The sequence below is a fragment of the Macaca nemestrina genome, chromosome 16 (assembly GCF_043159975.1).
Source record: "Macaca nemestrina isolate mMacNem1 chromosome 16, mMacNem.hap1, whole genome shotgun sequence".
Classification (NCBI taxonomy): domain Eukaryota; kingdom Metazoa; phylum Chordata; class Mammalia; order Primates; family Cercopithecidae; genus Macaca; species Macaca nemestrina.
In genome coordinates this window covers 18,513,515-18,532,152 of record NC_092140.1, presented here as the reverse complement: position 1 = coordinate 18,532,152, position 18,638 = coordinate 18,513,515, and the positions used below count along the sequence as shown (strand labels likewise).

General features: G+C 43.8%; 1 protein-coding gene across 6 annotated transcripts in view; it reads right to left on the bottom strand.

Annotated features, from left to right (window-relative positions):
* The window catches only part of LOC105477329 (ATP binding cassette subfamily C member 4 (PEL blood group)), a 291,482-nt gene that overhangs the window by 145,276 nt on the left and 127,568 nt on the right, over window positions 1–18,638 (bottom strand). For all 6 annotated transcript variants that reach the window (XM_011733804.3, XM_011733811.3, XM_011733832.3 and 3 more), the window contains 8 exons: window positions 17,755–17,849; window positions 17,465–17,551; window positions 10,162–10,258; window positions 6,189–6,398; window positions 4,415–4,555; window positions 3,645–3,682; window positions 3,161–3,255; window positions 1,227–1,373 (listed from right to left, as the gene is read on the bottom strand). In XM_011733804.3, coding sequence (XP_011732106.2) covers window positions 1,227–1,373; window positions 3,161–3,255; window positions 3,645–3,682; window positions 4,415–4,555; window positions 6,189–6,398; window positions 10,162–10,258; window positions 17,465–17,551; window positions 17,755–17,849 — 910 coding nt within the window. The remainder of the gene's footprint in view (window positions 1–1,226; window positions 1,374–3,160; window positions 3,256–3,644; window positions 3,683–4,414; window positions 4,556–6,188; window positions 6,399–10,161; window positions 10,259–17,464; window positions 17,552–17,754; window positions 17,850–18,638) is intronic.

Genomic DNA, 18,638 nt, shown 5'->3' with positions numbered 1-18,638 from the left:
CTACACCCAGTTTCATGTACTAGGAATGTATTAACATGCTTAATTCTCATAAGATTTCAATTTGGTGGGTATGAATAGTATCCCCATTTTACAGATAAGAAAACTGTGACACAGAAAAATTCAGTAACTAGGATATGAATATGAATGTAACTATAACCAGCTATAACAATTAGTAACCAGCACCAGGACTGAACCCAGGCAGTTAGTTTGAGTCCACACTTTGAACTACAGCATCTGCTTGGAGATTTGCCTGTGTAACAGCACCTATGTGCTCTGGCCTTGGTCACAAAGCTAGTCAATGGCCAAGCCAAAGCTATGCCTGTGTTCTCTCCAGGCCTCCTTCCTGCTTCTATGAGGGTAGCTATCATTTGCACAATGTCACTCAGGCCTCCCCACGAGTCCACTCAACTGACCAGGGTGGGGACGTATAGGCACTACTAACTCTCCCTAGGAACCCGGGTTAGGAAGGCTAGCCTCAGAAGCAAGACAGGTAAGAAGCCCATAGTGCAGAGGCATCAACCACTTGGAAACTACTGGGTATACTTGGGTGTAGCTAGGAAACGAGCTACTGAAGATCTACATGGCAGGTTCAACAAAGTCTCTATTATAGAACCAAAAGTCTACTTGAAAACCACAGAGTTAGAAACTGTTCTTGAAGGGGAGTTTACATTTTACCAATCTTGGCTTTTAACTAACCACGTATTGTCTTTCAGGGAAACCTCACAGTCAGGGTATATACAAAAACCCTGTGGTTCCAGAAATGAATGGGTTTCCCAGTGAAAGAAAGAAATACACAGCCCGTCTCACATCAGAGCATTCCTGATTACAAAGACCCCTCCGAAAAATGGCATAACCTAACACTATGTAAACACAGCCAGTGTTTTAGCAACTACTACATTTAAACATGTTTACAGGGAATGCAGGATGCTTCACTTGCCTCACAGTAAATGGATTCCTAGAGCATTCTGCAGAGTCAACATTCATTTATTTTTCCACACACATACAAATTGGAATAAAATATTGTATGCCCCGCGCCCCCCCCACCAATATTCAGATTTTCTCTAGTAGGAGAAAAATAGCAGCGAAGCTTCTTGTAGAAAATGAATCAACATGCATAGTGATTTTCTTCCAAGCATCCCTTCCATTTTCAAAGACGGAAATGTAATCAGATCCTAAATGTGTTGTTAACAAGACATACTTACTGAGAAACTTGGTGTCAGACTTACCTATTGGATTTCTATCAAAGAATAATACCGGAGCTTTCAGAATTGACTCAAACATTTTGTTGTGCAAAGTTTGTGAAGAATTAACAAGGACGTAGAATACCAATAGAGATCTTGCTATGCCAAAAAGAACGGTAGCTGCGGTTAAACCTGAAATAAAGAAATATCACTTAGAGAACACAGCATATCTCTGCATTTTCTTCAACAGTTGCTAAAGCAAGTCAGGTAGTTTATAAAGATGTTACTTAATTTATTCCATAAAGCATCTGGATTCTACAAAAGTATAACATATTTACAAAATACATTGACAAAGAAGGATTAAAATAGTTTATTTTTTTCTCACTGAATGGAAACTGCACAGAAAAGAAAAATCAGGTGTACAATACAATTTCATTCTAGGCTCTCCTAATTCAATTGCAAGTTCTACTAAAAACTCAGAAGTAAGACAGATAATCATGAAATGTAGTTGATCTTCTCCATATTCCAAATCTTATTATCTACATTATGTCCCATAATCTAAAAAAGGTGGTATGTTTTGATACCAACATGTGATATTAACAAGGAATAGGAGAAATGATTTACCTTTTCCTTGTAGAAAATGCCCAAGTAGCTTTAAAGAATTTAAAAATACCATATTAAGTTGCATGTGGAAAACCTCTTGAATAATTGAATTGCAAGAAAACACATATATTTTAACATAAGATAATTAATCTAAATAAGCAACTAATCCCCCACTAAGTGTTTTACATAGACACAAGACATTTTTAAGTGAATAAAATAAATCATACATTTTATTAAGACATGAATGAGGATCCATTATTCATATAGAAATTAAAAGAGCTTTCCTACATCTCTTAACTCACAATGCTCAATACAGTGGGGGTAACTTCTGTAACAAATATTTCCCTTTCAGATGACATGTCACTGTTATTTAACCTCTGAAAGCAGCTCAAATTCCTAACTCCATCAACAGGCATTATCCTTAGCCTGTCATCCTACACAAACATAATAGAACCGATTTCCTTCTTCCCTTAGTTTTCACATAGTCCGTCAATTTGGAAGGTAAACACCTAACGGATTCAGATTTCTTAGCAAGCGATAGATGAAATAAACACCAAATTTCACTGAGTAGGTTCTTCCAAAGATAACTCACTCTATCTCTGAGGAAAGCTTGTAGGAGCATTTCCTGTGGAAATATTTAAAATTTTAGATGAGGATTTCCTTTAAACAGTATGTAATGCTACATACATTTTAAGCACTCTTGTGAAAACAGAGTGCGGCGTTAATATTAGTTTGGCAAGCCAAATGTTAAATTAATCACACAGTTGGGGACGCGATAACATTGTGATCTCAAGGTAAGAAATAGAAGGCGTCCTAATTCCCAGACACTGGATTCTTCCCTGCTCAGCTTCCCTCTTAAGTAATTAGTGAAGCCCAGGAGATGAGCAGTGCTGAAGGGAGCTTTGCATACCTGGGAGGGAATAATGCTTTTATTTTGGGGGCCTTGCTGCCAGAGGATTTCATCCAAGTTCAATAAAAGCCAGGGTTTATTTAGACAGAATTGGAACAATCCGAACCACAGGGTGGGGATCCGTTTCTAATCCCCCTGCCCATCCGTATAATGATATAAGATTTAGCTAAAGCAACCTATTAGAATAGACAATAGCCACATATTTCCAGTGGCTGATTTTCTGAATGCTCAATCCTGGTTTAACTTTCAAAATCCAGTACAGAGCACATTAAGAGTCTTCATTCAACCTCTTTCTTCTAGTAGATTTTTAAAATAATTATTCTAATTAATTCACAGAGTAAATTCGACTGAGACTCCTAATCTGTTAAGACATTACTGAATTACTCCTGGAAGCCCTAGTTACTCACACAGGCTCATTGTAAGCACCTCAGCCTCTCATATAATAGACCAAATGATTTAACTTTACCTGAATAAATTCCTAAGTACCAGTTAAGATCTAGCTTCTTGGTTACATTTCCTCCTCCATTTACAGTGACATTTAGCGTACTTTGTTGGTTTGCCCTATGGAACATGGGGAGAAAAAAATATTAAGCTATATATGGAATTTAGAGAAATACCTTTTTTTAAAAAATGAACCACAATTTGAGAGAAACGCTTTATGCTGGAAAATGATTCTCAGCTCATATAGTCCTGTGTGTATCTACCTCATAAAAATTCAATTTAAATCACGACTTTCAGTTCCCGAAACTGTCTGTGAACATGATGCCGCGGATCAGACATGGGTGGAGACCACCACAGGTTACACTCCACCAGCAAGCACTCTAACTTTTCTTCGGGTAAACTAAGTGAGGATTAGAAGAGAAGGATCAACAAATATCTCCCCCTAACTCTACGGAAAAGCGAGTCTTCTTACTGATGTTTGACTATTTCATACGTCAGAAATAACTTACCAGTACGAAAGCCACCAATCTTGAAGAACATAGGCAACCTAGGAGGTGAGAAACAACAAAGACAAAAATCAAACTTGGGCATGACTTACCAACTCAAAACTCTCAATCGCTAACATGGACAATCGAAAGAAAGCCCTCAAAGCTGTGCGTGGTGGCTCATGCTTGCAACCCCAGCACTTTGGGAGGCTGAGGCAGGCAGATCAACTTAAGTCCAGGAGTTCAAGACCAGCCTGGCCAACATAATGAAACCCTAGGTCTACTAAAAATACAAAAATGAGCCTAGCCAGGCATGGTGGCACATGTGCCTGTAGTCCCAGCTACTCCGGAGGCTGAGATAGGAGAACTGCTTAAGCCCGGGAGGAAGAGGTTGCAGTGAGCCAAGATTGCGCTACTGCACTCCAACCTGGGCAACAGTGCAAAACTCCGTCTCAAAAAAAAAAGAAAAAAAGAGAAAAAGAAAAAAATAGAAAGAATAAAAAGCTCAGAGAACTTGCATAGTTCTTCCAGCTCAGGTCTACGCTGAGCCCAAACTCCCAGATATCAAGAACTCAAGAAAACGCATGTTCCATTTTAAAATCATTGAAAGATACCCTTTTTTTTCCGCAGAAGGTCTTCGTAATGGGACACCACTAGGCAGCCCTCACTTTGTTCCCCAAAGACAGCACATTTCAATTCAGATCCCAAGTGAACTGCAAGATGCAGTCAAAATAGCATAAACACAGGTACTGTAAATATCATTTTGAGGGCACAAAACAAATGTCATTATTTACCTGAGCTGCAGTGTTTAGGAGAATAAGGAAAATGATGACAATCCAGTGAGCACCAGCTCTGAAGTAATTCTTATAGGCCTGAAAACCAACTTTTCCTTCAGAACGGTTCTCGTCTGAGAGTGTAACTGTGACATTCTCCGTCTGCAAAGGAAAGGGTGGTAAGAGACAAAATCGTATACAAAACTGTTCCCAAAGATGACAATGCACTCTGTTGACAAAGCTGTGGGGAAACAGGCAGAAGTCCAAAATGATCCATCTCCTGTGGAGAAGGGTGTGGAAATATCCAGCCAAACTATACATGTACTTACTTTTTATTTATTTAATATTTTTTGAGACGAAGTTTCGCTACTGTTGCCCAGGTTGGAGTGTAGTGGAGCGATCTTGGCTCACTGCAACCTCTGCCTCCTAGCTAGGTTCAAGCGATTCTCCTGCCTCAGCCTCCTGAGTAGCTGGGATTACAGATGCCTGCTACCACGCCTGGCTAATTTTTGTATTTTTAGTGGAGACAGGTTTTCACCATGTTGGCCAGGCTGGTCTGGAACTCCTGACCTCAGGTGATCCTCTTGCCTCAGCCTCCCAAAGTGCTGGGATGACAGGCATGAGCCACCACACCCAGCTACATGCACTAATCCCTGGACTCAGCCATCCCACTTTCAGGGTTCTACTAGAGGTAAGGAAATATCATTTGTACACTGTGGCATGGCTTGCTGGCAGGATGACATCAGAATGTCCAGCACTTACCGAGCACATCCAAATTCAAGTATACATACAGAAACTTGTTCCAAAATCATGTGCAGAAAGATATGGAACTCTCAACTGCATCACTCAATATGGAAGCATAAAAGAGCAGAAGGTCAAAACATGAGCTCAATACAGTAACGGGGTTCAAGCAGTGAGTCTGAGTAACCAGAGTTTGGAAAGCAAGGGATAGCATATGATCCTAATCTGTTTGGTTCCTGAGTTTCAGAAATTGACTCCTGAGAATTTGGCATGTGAGGGCCTAATCTGAGTATCTGCAAGAATCCTTCAGGCTCCTGGATTTGGATAGTGAGGGTTAGTGTGGCAAGGAATATCTATGTTTTTAAGTGAGCTCTGGTACATTTCTGCCTGGAGGACTTAGAAGGCATGAGATTCACATACTCTGAGGATGTACTGAGCAGCTCTATGTTGGCCACTGGGAATACCAAGATGAGTAAGACGCAGCTCTCACCCTTGAAAGGTAAAGAAGGAAGGTGGGCTGCTGTGTGTCAGCAACTGTTGCGTCTTTGCACGTGCTACTTGTAGCCTAACATAAACCATCTGACAACAGGGCAAAATGCCTCCATCAGCCACGTGCGGCATCAGAACATTCCAACATATAGGAAGAGTGGCTAACTTCACGTGGCCCACAGCAGGACGTTCTCTAAGGCGGTCTTCAAATTATGCCTCTGGATGCAAAGAGAAGTCGGGGGCCACCAGACTAACTAGGACTTCACTACAGTAAATTCAAGAATTGTAATATTAGCGTGAGTCACACACAGCTTGGGACTTGCACCAGTACACACACCTGCTACTCATCTCCATGACATTCCCAGCCTACGTGCAAAGGATTACTCCAACCAGAGTTGTTTGCCTTGGTTCTGTTTTCATCTACCAATATCACGGAACAGGGCCTTGAAACCACAGAATCTACTTTGGGACAAAAGACGATGCTTCAAACAGAGGAGACTAAAGATCCATAAGGCCATTAGCAGTCAACAAAACCAGGCCATGTTGTAACAGGAGGTAAACTCACGTCTTGGGTCTCCACAGCACCATCTTTCAAGGAGGGTCTAGAAGATTGCTGAGACCAAACCGAAGACTCGGAGAAGGTGCGATTCCTCAGCGTGGGAGTTCCTGGAACTGGAAGTTGTTCGCTTTCCTCGTTGTCCTTCTTCAAAAGGGAGCCAAAATCTATACCAGATTTTAGGAACTCAGTGTAAGTCCCCTTCTGCACCATTTTACCCTAAAATAAAAATAAAGAATTTCAGAGAGATACATTTGCAGGGGACAACGTTAACCTAATCTAATTCTAATCCAGAAAAGGTAACTGATCTTAAATTATGATTATACTTAGGTCCAGAATCCTAGTTGACAAATCTAATACAATTCAACCTGATACACAACCGGGTGCTCTGTTCTCAGCCAGAGCCCATGTTAGGTACTGAAGAATATTTTTTAAATGGTAATAGTGTGTTGCAAATGGCGATCATTATCACATAGATGTTGGTGACCGTATCGGTAGTCTTATTACACATGAAAAACTGAGATAAGCCTTATGCAATAAGAATTGAAGGAATGAGTAAATTGAGAAGGATATTCCAGGAAAGAAACCTAACACTGATAGGGGGGTAGGACCAGGCATATCTGCACAGGTAGGAAGCACTCCACAAGCCTCCACTGGCCATGGGCCCTGCTGGAAAAAGGTGTGAGAACCAGACTTGGACACAGACCCCATGAGCTGCACCTTCATGGTCTTTACTCTAAAACTGCCCCACAGGCCAGGTGCGGTGGCTCACACCTGAAATCCCAGCACTTTGGAAGACCAAGGCGGGTGGATCACCTGAGGTCAGGAGTTTGAGACCAGCATGGCCAACATGATGAAACCCCACCTCTACTAAAAATACAAAAAAAATTAGCCAGGCACCTGTAATCCTAGCTACTCGGGAGGCTGAGGCAGGAGAATCACTTGAACCCAGAAGGCGGAGGTTGCAGTGAGCAGAGATCGAGCCACTGCACTCCAGCCTGGATGACAAGAGCAAAACCGCATCACATACATACATACATACATACATACATACATACATACATGCCCCAAAGACTCAGGGAATTCCTAACTGAAAATTCAACATTCCATGGGACACCTCCTTGCACAGTTTTCTCTCCTTACAAAGTCATAGAAAATAATGTACAAATATCTTCACTATTTGTGTACCCCATGAAATGAGATACCTCATGAAATGAGACCCAACTGATTTCCTCAAACAGCAGCAAACATAATATTAGGCAAACTCCCAGAATACAAATCAAAGGAGAGGAGCTCCTGGCTAAGGCAAGTCAGGTGGGGGAAGGTGGCTAGGACCCTCCCTGCTACCCCAATCCTCCCTACCCCCAAAAAGGTGGGTCCACTGAGGAAAATCCAATGACCCCTTGGGCCCTCTGGACCAGTTTGATAACTGGAGAATTCAAAAATGCTTCATCATACATTGAGTCTTCTTCCACATAGGAGGTAAAAGTGACACACCTAGTTTGATGAAATGACCACTTTTCACATAGCATGGTGAGACGCACAAGGAAACTCCTACTGGTACTAGGATGGCAATTTTCCTCAGAAGCCAAGTACTCACAAGCAATGCAGAGTGGGTTCCGAGGGGCAACTGTGCTCTGTCTGCTGTTAGGGAGGGGGCTGGGACGACAGCAAGAACAGACACATATTCATCCTGGGTGCCCACCCGTGGAAAAATGGTTTGTGTGTGTGTGTGGCAGGATCTCACTGTGTTGCCCAGGCTGGAGTGCAATGGTGTGATCTCAGCTCACTGCAACCTTCGCCTCCCGGGTTCAAGTGATTCTGCAGCCTCAGGCTCCTGAGTAGCTGGGATCACAGGCATGCGCCACCACGCCCAGCTAATTTTTTTGTATTTTTGGTAGAGACGGGTTTTCACCACGTTGGCCAGGTTGGTCTCGAACTCCTGACCTCAAGTGATTCCCCCTAACACCTCGACCTCCCAAATTGCTGGGATTACAGGCATGAGCCACCGCACCTGGCCAGATGGTTGTTTTGGAGAACGGTTATTCTGCCACCCACAGATTTTACTCTAATGTACCAGCATTCAGGTTTTGCCACACTAGTCTCAGCCCTCTGCATAAGAAATTAATTGTTTTCAACTTTGAGGAACCCAGGCTCCCCAGGGGAAGAGCCAGCACACGGAACTGCTTCTGAAGAGGCAGCAGTTCTTCCTTTGATAATCCTCTTAAGGGTGAGAATTCACTTGCCGGGACTTTGGTGGACAGATTCCTCACTGTTCTTTAAGCAGCAAGGAGAGACTTACAAAGACTTGCAAGAGCTTTGCTATCATTATATACCCCGTCTGTTGCAATAATGTGAAATTTATCTAAGAGCTCTGCTATCATTATATACCCCATTTGTTGCAATAATGTGAAATTTATCTCCCTTGGAGAATGGTGCACACAGATTTTATAAAATATAATTAACACTCATTTTTGTTACTTCCATCATTTTATTAAGAAATTGCGGGAGGAGAAACATTAAAACATTTGAAGACACTAAGGGGGTTTCAGACCTACAATGAGGAATTTGACCAGGGCCTGGAACAGAGCAAGGGTTAAGAACCAGGTTACTGAGGCAAGAGGCAACGAGCCAAGGAGTGATGCATGAAACCACCACTGGGCTGAGAAGTTCTCACTAACCTCCATGTCCCCGGCCATGTTAGCTCTTCTTGGTTGAATGGTGACCCTCTAAAAAGATACGTTCAAGTCCTAAACCCTGTTACCCGTGAATGTGGCCTTTGTTTTGTGAAACAGGATCTTTGCAGATACAATCAAGACAAGATAAGGTCATACTGGACTAGAGTGGGCCCTAGGTCCAATGACTTTTATCCTTACAGGAAGAAAGCCAGACAGACACAGCAACAATGCCATGTGACAACAGAGGCAGAGACTAAAGGGCTGCACTGCCAGCCAAGGATCAACTGTGAGTGCCAGCAAAACCCCAGAAAGTGGGAGAGGCAAGGAAGGATTCTCCCCTGAAGCCTTCAGAGAGAGCATGGCCCTGTGGACACCTTGATTTTGGACTTGCAGCCTCGGAACAGTGAGACAAAACATTTCTGTTGTTTTAAGCTGCCAAATGTGTGGCACTTTGTTCTGGCAGCTCTAGGAAACTGACACACTAGACTAAGCCCTTATTTCTGTCTTGTGAGCTACTAAGACTTCAAATTACTTCTGCTGTAGCTCCCCTAGCAAACAACAAAGAGGATCTCTTAAAATCACAGATCAAACCATGTCACTCCACTGCTCAGTTATCCACCTGTGTGGCTGCTATTATTATTATTTTATTTTTATTTTTTTGAGACAGAGTCTCACTCTGTCGCCCAGGCTGGAGTACAATGGCATGATCTCAGCTCACTACAACCTCCACCTCCCGGGTTCAAGAGATTCTCCTGCCTCAGCCTCCCGAGTAGCTGGGATTACAGGTGTGCCCCATCATGCCGGGCTAATTTTTTGTATTTTTAGTAGAGACGGGGTTTCACCATGTTGGACAGGCTGGTCTTGAACTCCTGACCTCAGGTGATCTGCCTTCCTCGGCCTCCCAAAGTGCTGGGATTACAGGTGTGAATCACTGTGCCCAGCCATTTCTGCTATTAATAGAAGAGGAGCTTTAGGCAAACTATGATGGATACAAACAGGTCTGAGTATCTGTAATTTCCAAATAACATAATTTGAATTAAGTCATGGAAGAGGTAAACAAAAAGTTCTAAATTAAACTAGCATCATTTTCTTTAACAATGTAGTAATCTTGAGGTAGCAATTTACATACTTTATGGTAATATGGCTTAGCATGTAATAATGACATTTCCACAAGTCTTTTGAGTTAATACTCAAAAACATGAATCCCAGCTCTGAGAAGAAAGGGACATGAAATGCAGGAAGAAGAAGGGGATTCAACACACCTGAGTACTTGCAAGTTCAGGAGATCTCTAGAAACTACTTACATCTTTCAATATCAGAATCTGACTTGCAGCTTTGAGGTACTGCAACTGATGAGTCACTAAAATTGTGATCTTCTCATGCAAAGTTTGACAAATACACCTATAAATGTAAAAGGCACAGGGTGAAAACACACACGAATGGGGTGCTCCACATTGAAAAACATACATTTTGAAACTATAGTCAAAGACAACACAGTAGTCAAAGATCTAGAGGTTAAATACAAACTAAATAGAAATATAAGCCAATACAGTCGGCTAGGTCCTCAAAACCACTAGCAGCAAATATGAGCCTTGCTGTGAAGAAATCCTAAATACTTGTCTGGGAAGGAGGCAATAAGTATAATTTTTTTTTTCTAAAACTTAGTTTAACAATATATTCCAGGATGAAAAATGACTGAACAATATAGAGATTCAAAAACCTGACTTAACTAAAACATTAATTATTTTACTACTGTGTAGGATTGCAGGGGAGAAAGAAAGATCAAGGTCATGTAATGACACAGCATTTTTCTTGGACGGTTTCCTAGATAATAATTTATAATGCACATATTAATGCCCCCTAACGCCCCCAAAAAAGCTTAGATTCTTGGTAACTTTTGCCAGAGTGCATTTGCCAGACTCTTCTTCCCAAATAATAATAGGTAGGAAAACAAATGCTAGTGATGTGTGACTCTCCACAGTATTCTTGGTCTCATCCAGGAAGCAAAACTTCTCTCATTAGTCTTAAACAGTCTGAATAAGAAAATGGAAGAACAGAATCCAAACAGTCCAAACCATATGGCTCAAAGATAAGACCCACCTCAGTATTCAACCATCAAGTTCTCTGGGGTTTGTCTGTTTTCTACAGTACCTGCTCAAAGTTCTCCTACATTGTAAATGCAGACTCCTGGGAGCTACAAAAAAAATTAGCCGGGTGTGGTGGCACACACCTGTAGTCCCAGCTACAAGGGAGGCTAAGGTGGGAGAATCACTTGAGCCTAGGAGGTTGATGCTACAGTGAGCTGTGATCACACCACTGCACTCCAGCCTGGTTGGCAGAGTAAGACCCTGTCTCAAAAAGAAAAAAAGGAGAGGAAAAAAAAAAAAAAAAAAAAAGAAAAGCACTAATCTGTAACAATGGCCAAGAACATAACTCATGCCCAGTAAGTGTTAGCCCTGTCGTCCAATCTTCCCCATATGCAGCCATTGCTTTTAGAAATTCAGGATTGAGAAGTCATAAGCGAGTATCATAGAGACAGCGCCTGTGATCAGAACCGCAACTCCAGATTGCAGATACGTAAACTATCACTTCATCCTTTACATCCAAAAGGATTAATTTTTCCCCTTTCAGGTATCCTAGTTTGGCTTTTTTCAAAACTAAGTTTCGCAACCTATTATACCCCTCTTCAGGTTTAGTACTAAAGCTTTTAATGAAACTGTTTCCCTTTATTTCAAAATTGGCTGCCATTAATCCCTTTATATACATATCTAAAGGGAGATGTTAATGATCAAATCTGATGGGGTGCTACGTCCAGTATCAGCCACCTCAAAGGTTTCAAAATGTTTTCTTCCTAGCATCTTCCATTGTAGATGAGACATAGAAATAATTACACTAACATTGTAATTGATGGCTTGAAATTTTTTCTAAATTATGCTTCTTAGGCAAATCTCAAAAAATACTTTCCAAATTTTTAAGAGTAAAAATCTTCCAGTCATGCCATAAAACAAACAAATAATAAGTGATAGATTTAGCAACAGGCTATTTAACACTATATAAAGACTACGGTAAGAGGCCAGGCACGAGGGCTCACGCCTATAATTCCAGCACTTTGGGAGGCTGAGGCAGACAGATCACTTGAGGTCAGGAGTTCGAGATCAGCCTGGCCAACATGGTGAGATCCAATCTCTACTAAAAATACAAAAATTAGGTGGATGTGGTCACGCATGCCTGTAATCCCAGCTACTCGAGTAGCTGAGGCACAAGAATCACTTGAACCCAGGAGGTCTGCAATGATCCAAGATCGTGCCACTGCACTCCAGCCTGGGCAACATAGCAAGACTCTGTCTCAAAAAGGAAAAAAAAAAAAAAGACAACATTAAGAGCTGACACATACAATGTCAGAGGTGACACAAGTGAGAAAGATATAGTCGGTTGGGTGCAGTGGCTCACACCTATAAACCCAGCACTTTGGGAGGCCAAGGCAGGAGGATCTTTTGAGCCCAGAAATTCAAGGCCAGTCTGGACAACATAGAGAGATTCCATCTCTACAAAAAACTCGAAACTTAGCCAGGTGTGGGGGTGTGTACTTGTAGTCCCAGCTACTCGGGAGGATCACTTGAGCCCAGGAGGTAGAAGTTGCAATGGGCCATGATCATGCCATTGCACTGCAGCCTGGGTGACAGGGCAAAACGGAAGGAAGGAAGGAAGGAAGGAAGGAAGGAAGGAAGGAAGGAAGGAAGGAAGGAAGGAAGGAAGGAAGGAAGGAAGGAAGGAAGGAAGGAAGGAAGGGAGGGAGGGAGGGAGGGAGGGAGGGAGGGAGGGAGGGAGGGAGGGAGGGAGGGAGGGAGGGAGGGAGGGAGGGAGGGAGGGAGGGAGGGAGGGAGGGAGGGATACAGTCACTACCTTCATTCATTCAGTTAAGACACATTTGCTGAGCACTGACGAAGTACCAGGGACTACTCTAAGTGATGAGGATACATCCACTGGTCAAGCAAATAGACAACACCCTGCATCGTGTAGGGACACTCACTACACAAACACAGAAAATACACTATTGGGTAGTAATGTAAACCATGAAGAGACAGCCAGGCAAAGGTTGTACTTTAGAGGGAGTGGCCAGGAAAGGCCTCTGCAAGGAGGTGGTGTACGAGCCATGAGACTACCTGGGGGAAGCAATCCTGGCAGACACAGCAGGTGCAATGGTCCTGGGGCACAAACGCACCGTGCAAAGGCACCTTCATGCATTCACAGTCTAGTGCAGGGGCTGGGGGGAAGGACACATAGGTGGATCAAGAGCAGCTCATTGAGGGCTGTGGGCAGACAGAGAAAGTGCTATGGCCTCTGAGGAGCTGAAGAGAAAGGCAGGAGGTAGGATCTGTGTCTTTCATTTTTCTCTTTTGCCCAAGCATACTATCCCTGGTTCTCCAATGGCAGGAACAATATCCTTACAGACAGGCAGATATGAGAAAGTCATACCTCCTTCCAGACACCCCACAGAAGTGTGCATGGCTGGAGGATTGGTCTTGCGTGGGCAAGGGTTGGAAAGGTGCATGTGGCGGACTGCAAAGGGCAATTTGCCATTCGAGGACTTAGAACCATAGCTTAAAAGTACAGGAGTCCGAGAGGAACTGAAAGAGGGAAGGTGAACTAGTGCTGTGCCTGAATGTTTGTGGCCCTCTCCAAATTCCTACTGAACCCTAATCCTAACCAATGTAATGGTATTAGGAAGTGAGGCCATTTCATGAGAATCTGCCAACACGAATGGTATTAGTAAAAGGGGCCAGCCCAGGGAAGCTGCCGTACCCCTTCCACAGTGAGAAGACAGTTATCTACGAACCAGAGCGTGAGCCCTCTCCAGGCACCAAAACTGCTGGCGCCTTGATCTTGGATCTCGGCCTCCAGAACTGTAGAAACAGTTTTCTATTGTTTATATGGAGTACCGGTTTATGCTATTTTGAATCAGCAGCCTGAATGGACTAAGACAAATAGGTAGGCAACAGTGTGGGAGCTCTGATTAGGAGACTCAAAGGGGCAGGGGTCTGAGAATTTGAGGCTTTCTAGAATACAAACACATCTATAGCTGGCAATAAATCGGATCAGCATCCGTTAATGGAAGTGCCCCTCACTTTTTGTATGTGATAAAATCCACTTCGTGTTTGTAACATATAGTTGTAAAACACAACTCTTAACAACTCTCAATATATATTCATGATCGAAGTAAAACTGTTAATGGCAAATAGAAGTGTAATTCATTCACTTTTAATACAAAACACTTCACATTTCTAAGCTTCAACACAACCGCCATCTTTCATAGCATATTGTTCAATCCAATTTTCTAACTCGTTGAGAACATTCTCCAGTTGCTGCTGAGTGATTTCCTAAATTGCATTCGTGCTCCCTGTCCTAAGTTTCCCCAAAGAATGTGATTCTGATTAGCAAACAACAATTTTAACAAGCTTGCTTCTAACAAGTGTATATCCAAAGTCATTAATCCTTAAAGGTGCAAGAGGACTTTATAAATACCTCCTGCGTTCAAGGAAAATTTGGGGGAGCTTGTGCGATACGCACACTGATACTCAGCAATGAAAATACCTTCCTCCTTCCCTGCGGCGACGCTAAGAGAGTGTCCCACCGGGAATTGTTGTTCGAGTGATAAAGAACTGGTGGGGACTCGTGCAAGACTCGAGCAAGCCACAGAGGCCCTTCTCGGCCAAATGGAAAATTCATCAAGGCACAGGGAGGAGGGAGCAGGAAACAAGGCTCTGATCAGAGTGCCGGGGCAATGCCGAGTGCCAGCTTATTCCTCACTCTGCATTCAGAAAGATTCAATGCTGCCACCCACGTCTCTTTGGTTGTGGAAAAATAGACATGACATAACATTTACCATTTATACCATTTTTAAGTGTATAGCTCGGTAGTGCTAAGTACGTACACACCGTTGTGCAACCATCACCACCATCCACATCCACTTCAACATCCCATACCAGGCACATTTTGCACACGCACTCTGGTGGGGAAACATTCAGGAGCCCACGTAGAGCCCTATGCTCAGTGGATGACTTCATGTCCCACTGGAATCCAGAGCCCAGAGATGAGTTACTCTCACACAGCCCACTCTGTCTCCACTTTGCTATCCAGGACCTGCTATGGACTGAACCATGCTCCCCTCAAAGTTCCTATGTTCCAGCCCTCACCCAGCACGTTAGAACTGGAACAGAGAACCATTATTATTATTATTATTATTATTATTATTATTATTATTACAGAATCTCACTCTTGTTGCCCAGGCTGGAGTACAATGGCACTATCCTGGCTCACTGTAACCTCCACCTCCTGGGTTCAAGCAATTCTCCTGCCTCAGCCTCCGGAGTAGCTGGGATTACTGGCGCCCACCACCACCCATCACTGATTTTTGCATTTTTAGTAGAGATGGGGTTTCACCACGTTGGCCAGGCTGGTCTCGAACTCCTCAGGTGATCTGCCTGCCTCAGCCTCCCAAAGTGCTGGGATTACAGGCGTGAGCCACAGTGCCTGGCCGACACAGAACCTTTAGAGAGGTAATTACATTGAAATGAGGCCATGAGGGTGGGCCCTACTCTAATCTGACTGGTGTCTCTTCAGGAAGAGGAGGTTTGGATGCAGAGACATGAGCAAAGGGTGAGAAGGCGACCATCGTCAGGCCAAGAAAGCCCTCAGGAGGAGCCGCGCCTGCAGACGCATTGATCTCGCACATGCAGTCTCCGGAACTGTGCGGAAACAACCGGCCGCTGTGTAAGCCCCCCAGCCTGTGGCATTGTGAGGGCAGCCCTGGATGGCCAACACAGGACTTCCAGAGCTTTCTTTCACAGTACCTTCTCTATCCCCCACCACAGGAACAGGTTCCTGCCTGCTGTCCTTCCCACAGGCCTCACTCCTTCCTGTCTGCACACCTCTGCTTCTACTATTTCTTTCAAAGGAACTGAATCCTACTCTCAGCCACTATAAACCCTTACCAGCCTGCAGGACCACAGGCTACTTCCAGCCAAGTCCGGCCCTCAGTGACCTTTCCAATCTCAGCTACCCACTTCTTCCATTTAAAAAAGTTGATTGTCCTATGCCGGGGGCAGGGGCTCACGCCTGTAATCCCAGCACTCCGGGAAGCCAAGCGGGACAGATCCCTTGAGCCCAGGAGTTCGAGACCAGCCTGGGCAACATAGGGAGACCAGCCTGGACAACATGGCAAAGCCCCCTCCCTTCAAAAAAAACACAGAATGAGCTGGGCATGGTGGTGCTAGCCTGCAGTCACAGCTACCCGGGAGGCTGAGGCAAGAGAATCTCTTGAACCCAGGAGGTCGAGGCTGCAGCGAGCCGAGATTGCACCTGCTCTCCAGCCTGGGCAACAAAGCGAGACCCTATTTTAAAAAACAATAATAATAAAATAGATTGTCCTATATTGAAATTCCTTAAGCCTTGGGGTCTGTTGAACTTTTCCTATGCACTTAGTCTTGAATCCCTGCAGAGACAAATTCCTTATGGGCAAGAATGAAATCTGAACTTGTCTCTCTCTCTCACTCAGCCCAGCATAGGTGCTTATCTTCTCTGTGGCTGACTGCCATCCTCTGCAAGCAAAGATGTTTCATGCAGTAACACCTGCAGGAGCATCTACCTCAGTGTGCACAGAAGGGCTACAATGAGTGGGATAGGCTCATTGGCCTTAACAAGGCGAAAAACAGGAAGCTGACTGTGGGGCAGAAGTGGGTGCTGTTTTAGAAAAACCAGTTCACAATGCTTTCAAAAAGGCCAGTCTAGACTACATAGGAAGTGTCAGTCGGCACACATGAGGTTACAGAATATACAGAAAAGATTCCAGAGTCATTCTACCTCCATGGCTCCGTGTCTAAGCAAGAGCCAAAGAAAGCAAATCCCAGAAACACCACATAAGAGTCGGGAGGGAAGCCAGATTCTAGACAACTAGTTTCAAAGGCAAGCCAGGCCTACTTGAGTCTTCAGTGTTCATTCTGGTAAGAATCCATGAAACAACATTAGATTCTTGAAACCACAGTCTACTATGGAGCAAATCATTCTTAAATTCTAGATTTTACTAGTAGGTTATCTCCAAACTGACAGATTAATATGTAAAGAGCAACAAAGCCTTCCCAAGAAAGCCCTATGTTGGTCCCAAGGACCTCACTTCTAACCTGTCAGAGAAATGATGGAGGAAAAGAGCTGAAAGACAAGGCCCAGGTTGCCAAGTGCCACCCTTTCATTGAAAAATGGCACACCATCTTTCCTATCTCCGGGGCCTGGTCCATCAGCAGTTTCTTGGTTATTAACTGTAATTACTAGTTGGGGAAAATTTGCAATATTTGCCATCTGTTTCTCAATTCCCGAAAACATGGTACACTCCACTCACTGCAACACACTGAAATCATTTGTATATTTTCCTACCTTGACCTTGTATTTCTGCAAAATTTCTCTAAAATGGATCTTCAGGGAAGCAGGGGACAGTGCGGAGGGGGAGGGGGAGGGGGAGCACCAGAGCAGGACAAGCTGAAAGCCATAAAGGCTTTCCTGAGCCAACTCGAAATGGCTCTGGGAAAGCAGAAATGACTTAAGACACAAACTCACAGTTCGAACAAGTGCCTGCTAACTTCCGCATCTACTGCGCTGAGAGGATCGTCCAGGAGATAGATGTCAGCATCTTGATACACTGCTCTAGAAAATATAAAGAGATATCAGACTCTCACCCAGAACATGATAACTTTCAACAACTAGGATGTTCACTCAAGTGCCAGCAGAATAATCCAAGAAAGTGCTTCACACAGGACGCAATACACAGTAAGCGGGTCCTATGTGCTCACCACCATTAGAAGCAGCACAAAAGACAACTGCATAGTGGCTGCTGAAATGCAACTTACCTTGCAAGGTTTACCCGCGCTTTCTGCCCTCCACTCAGCGTGGTTCCCCGATCTCCTATCACAGTCAGATCACCATCCTCCAACAGCTGTAAATCCTATATGGACAAAGGAAAGAAGGTGGGGAAAAAAAGACTTAAAACATGTTCTCCCTCTGTTATCCTAAACTTTGCACATTAGTTCTTCAGAAATAAACAAGTATTTGATCAACAGCAATGGATATATTTCATAGGAACTAAATTGTAACTTTGAACCTATCAAATACACCATCAGGGCACGTTATCTGTTTTAATGCTGTAGCTTTTCATAGCATTTATGCACTGAGCCATTTTAACAGGAATGTTTTGAGTGCCAACTCCTTGTGAATTCAGCAGTGAAAGAGTTTCCACAGTGAGTGACCTGACAATAAAAGATTGACACAAATGCAAGAGGTGATAAGTGCTAAGAAGGAAAAGGAAGCTGGCTTAGGGAGACAGAGAGTGACAGAGGGAAAGTCCACTTCATACAGGGAGGTCAGCAAGGGCTCTGATTGAGGGGGTCTGAGCAGGGACCTGCCAGGGGATGGACTGGCTGGCACAGAGTGCAGGAAGATTGCTCCACATAGAGGAATAAGCAAGTGCAAAAGCCATGGGGTGACATGTGCCCAAGGTGCTCACAGAAGAGCAATACGGATGCCCGCAGAACTGTGATGACAGGGGAGGCCAGAGACAGAGGCAAGAGAAGCCAAGAGCTCACACCCAGGGAAATAGGAGGAAGGACACGATCTGATCAAGGCAATAATTGAGATAAGAAACAACAGTAGCTGGGACCAGAGTGGGGATCAGGGAAGCAAACATCAGTGGTCATGTGCTGAACAAATTTTAAAGGTAGCACCTATAGGCTCTGCT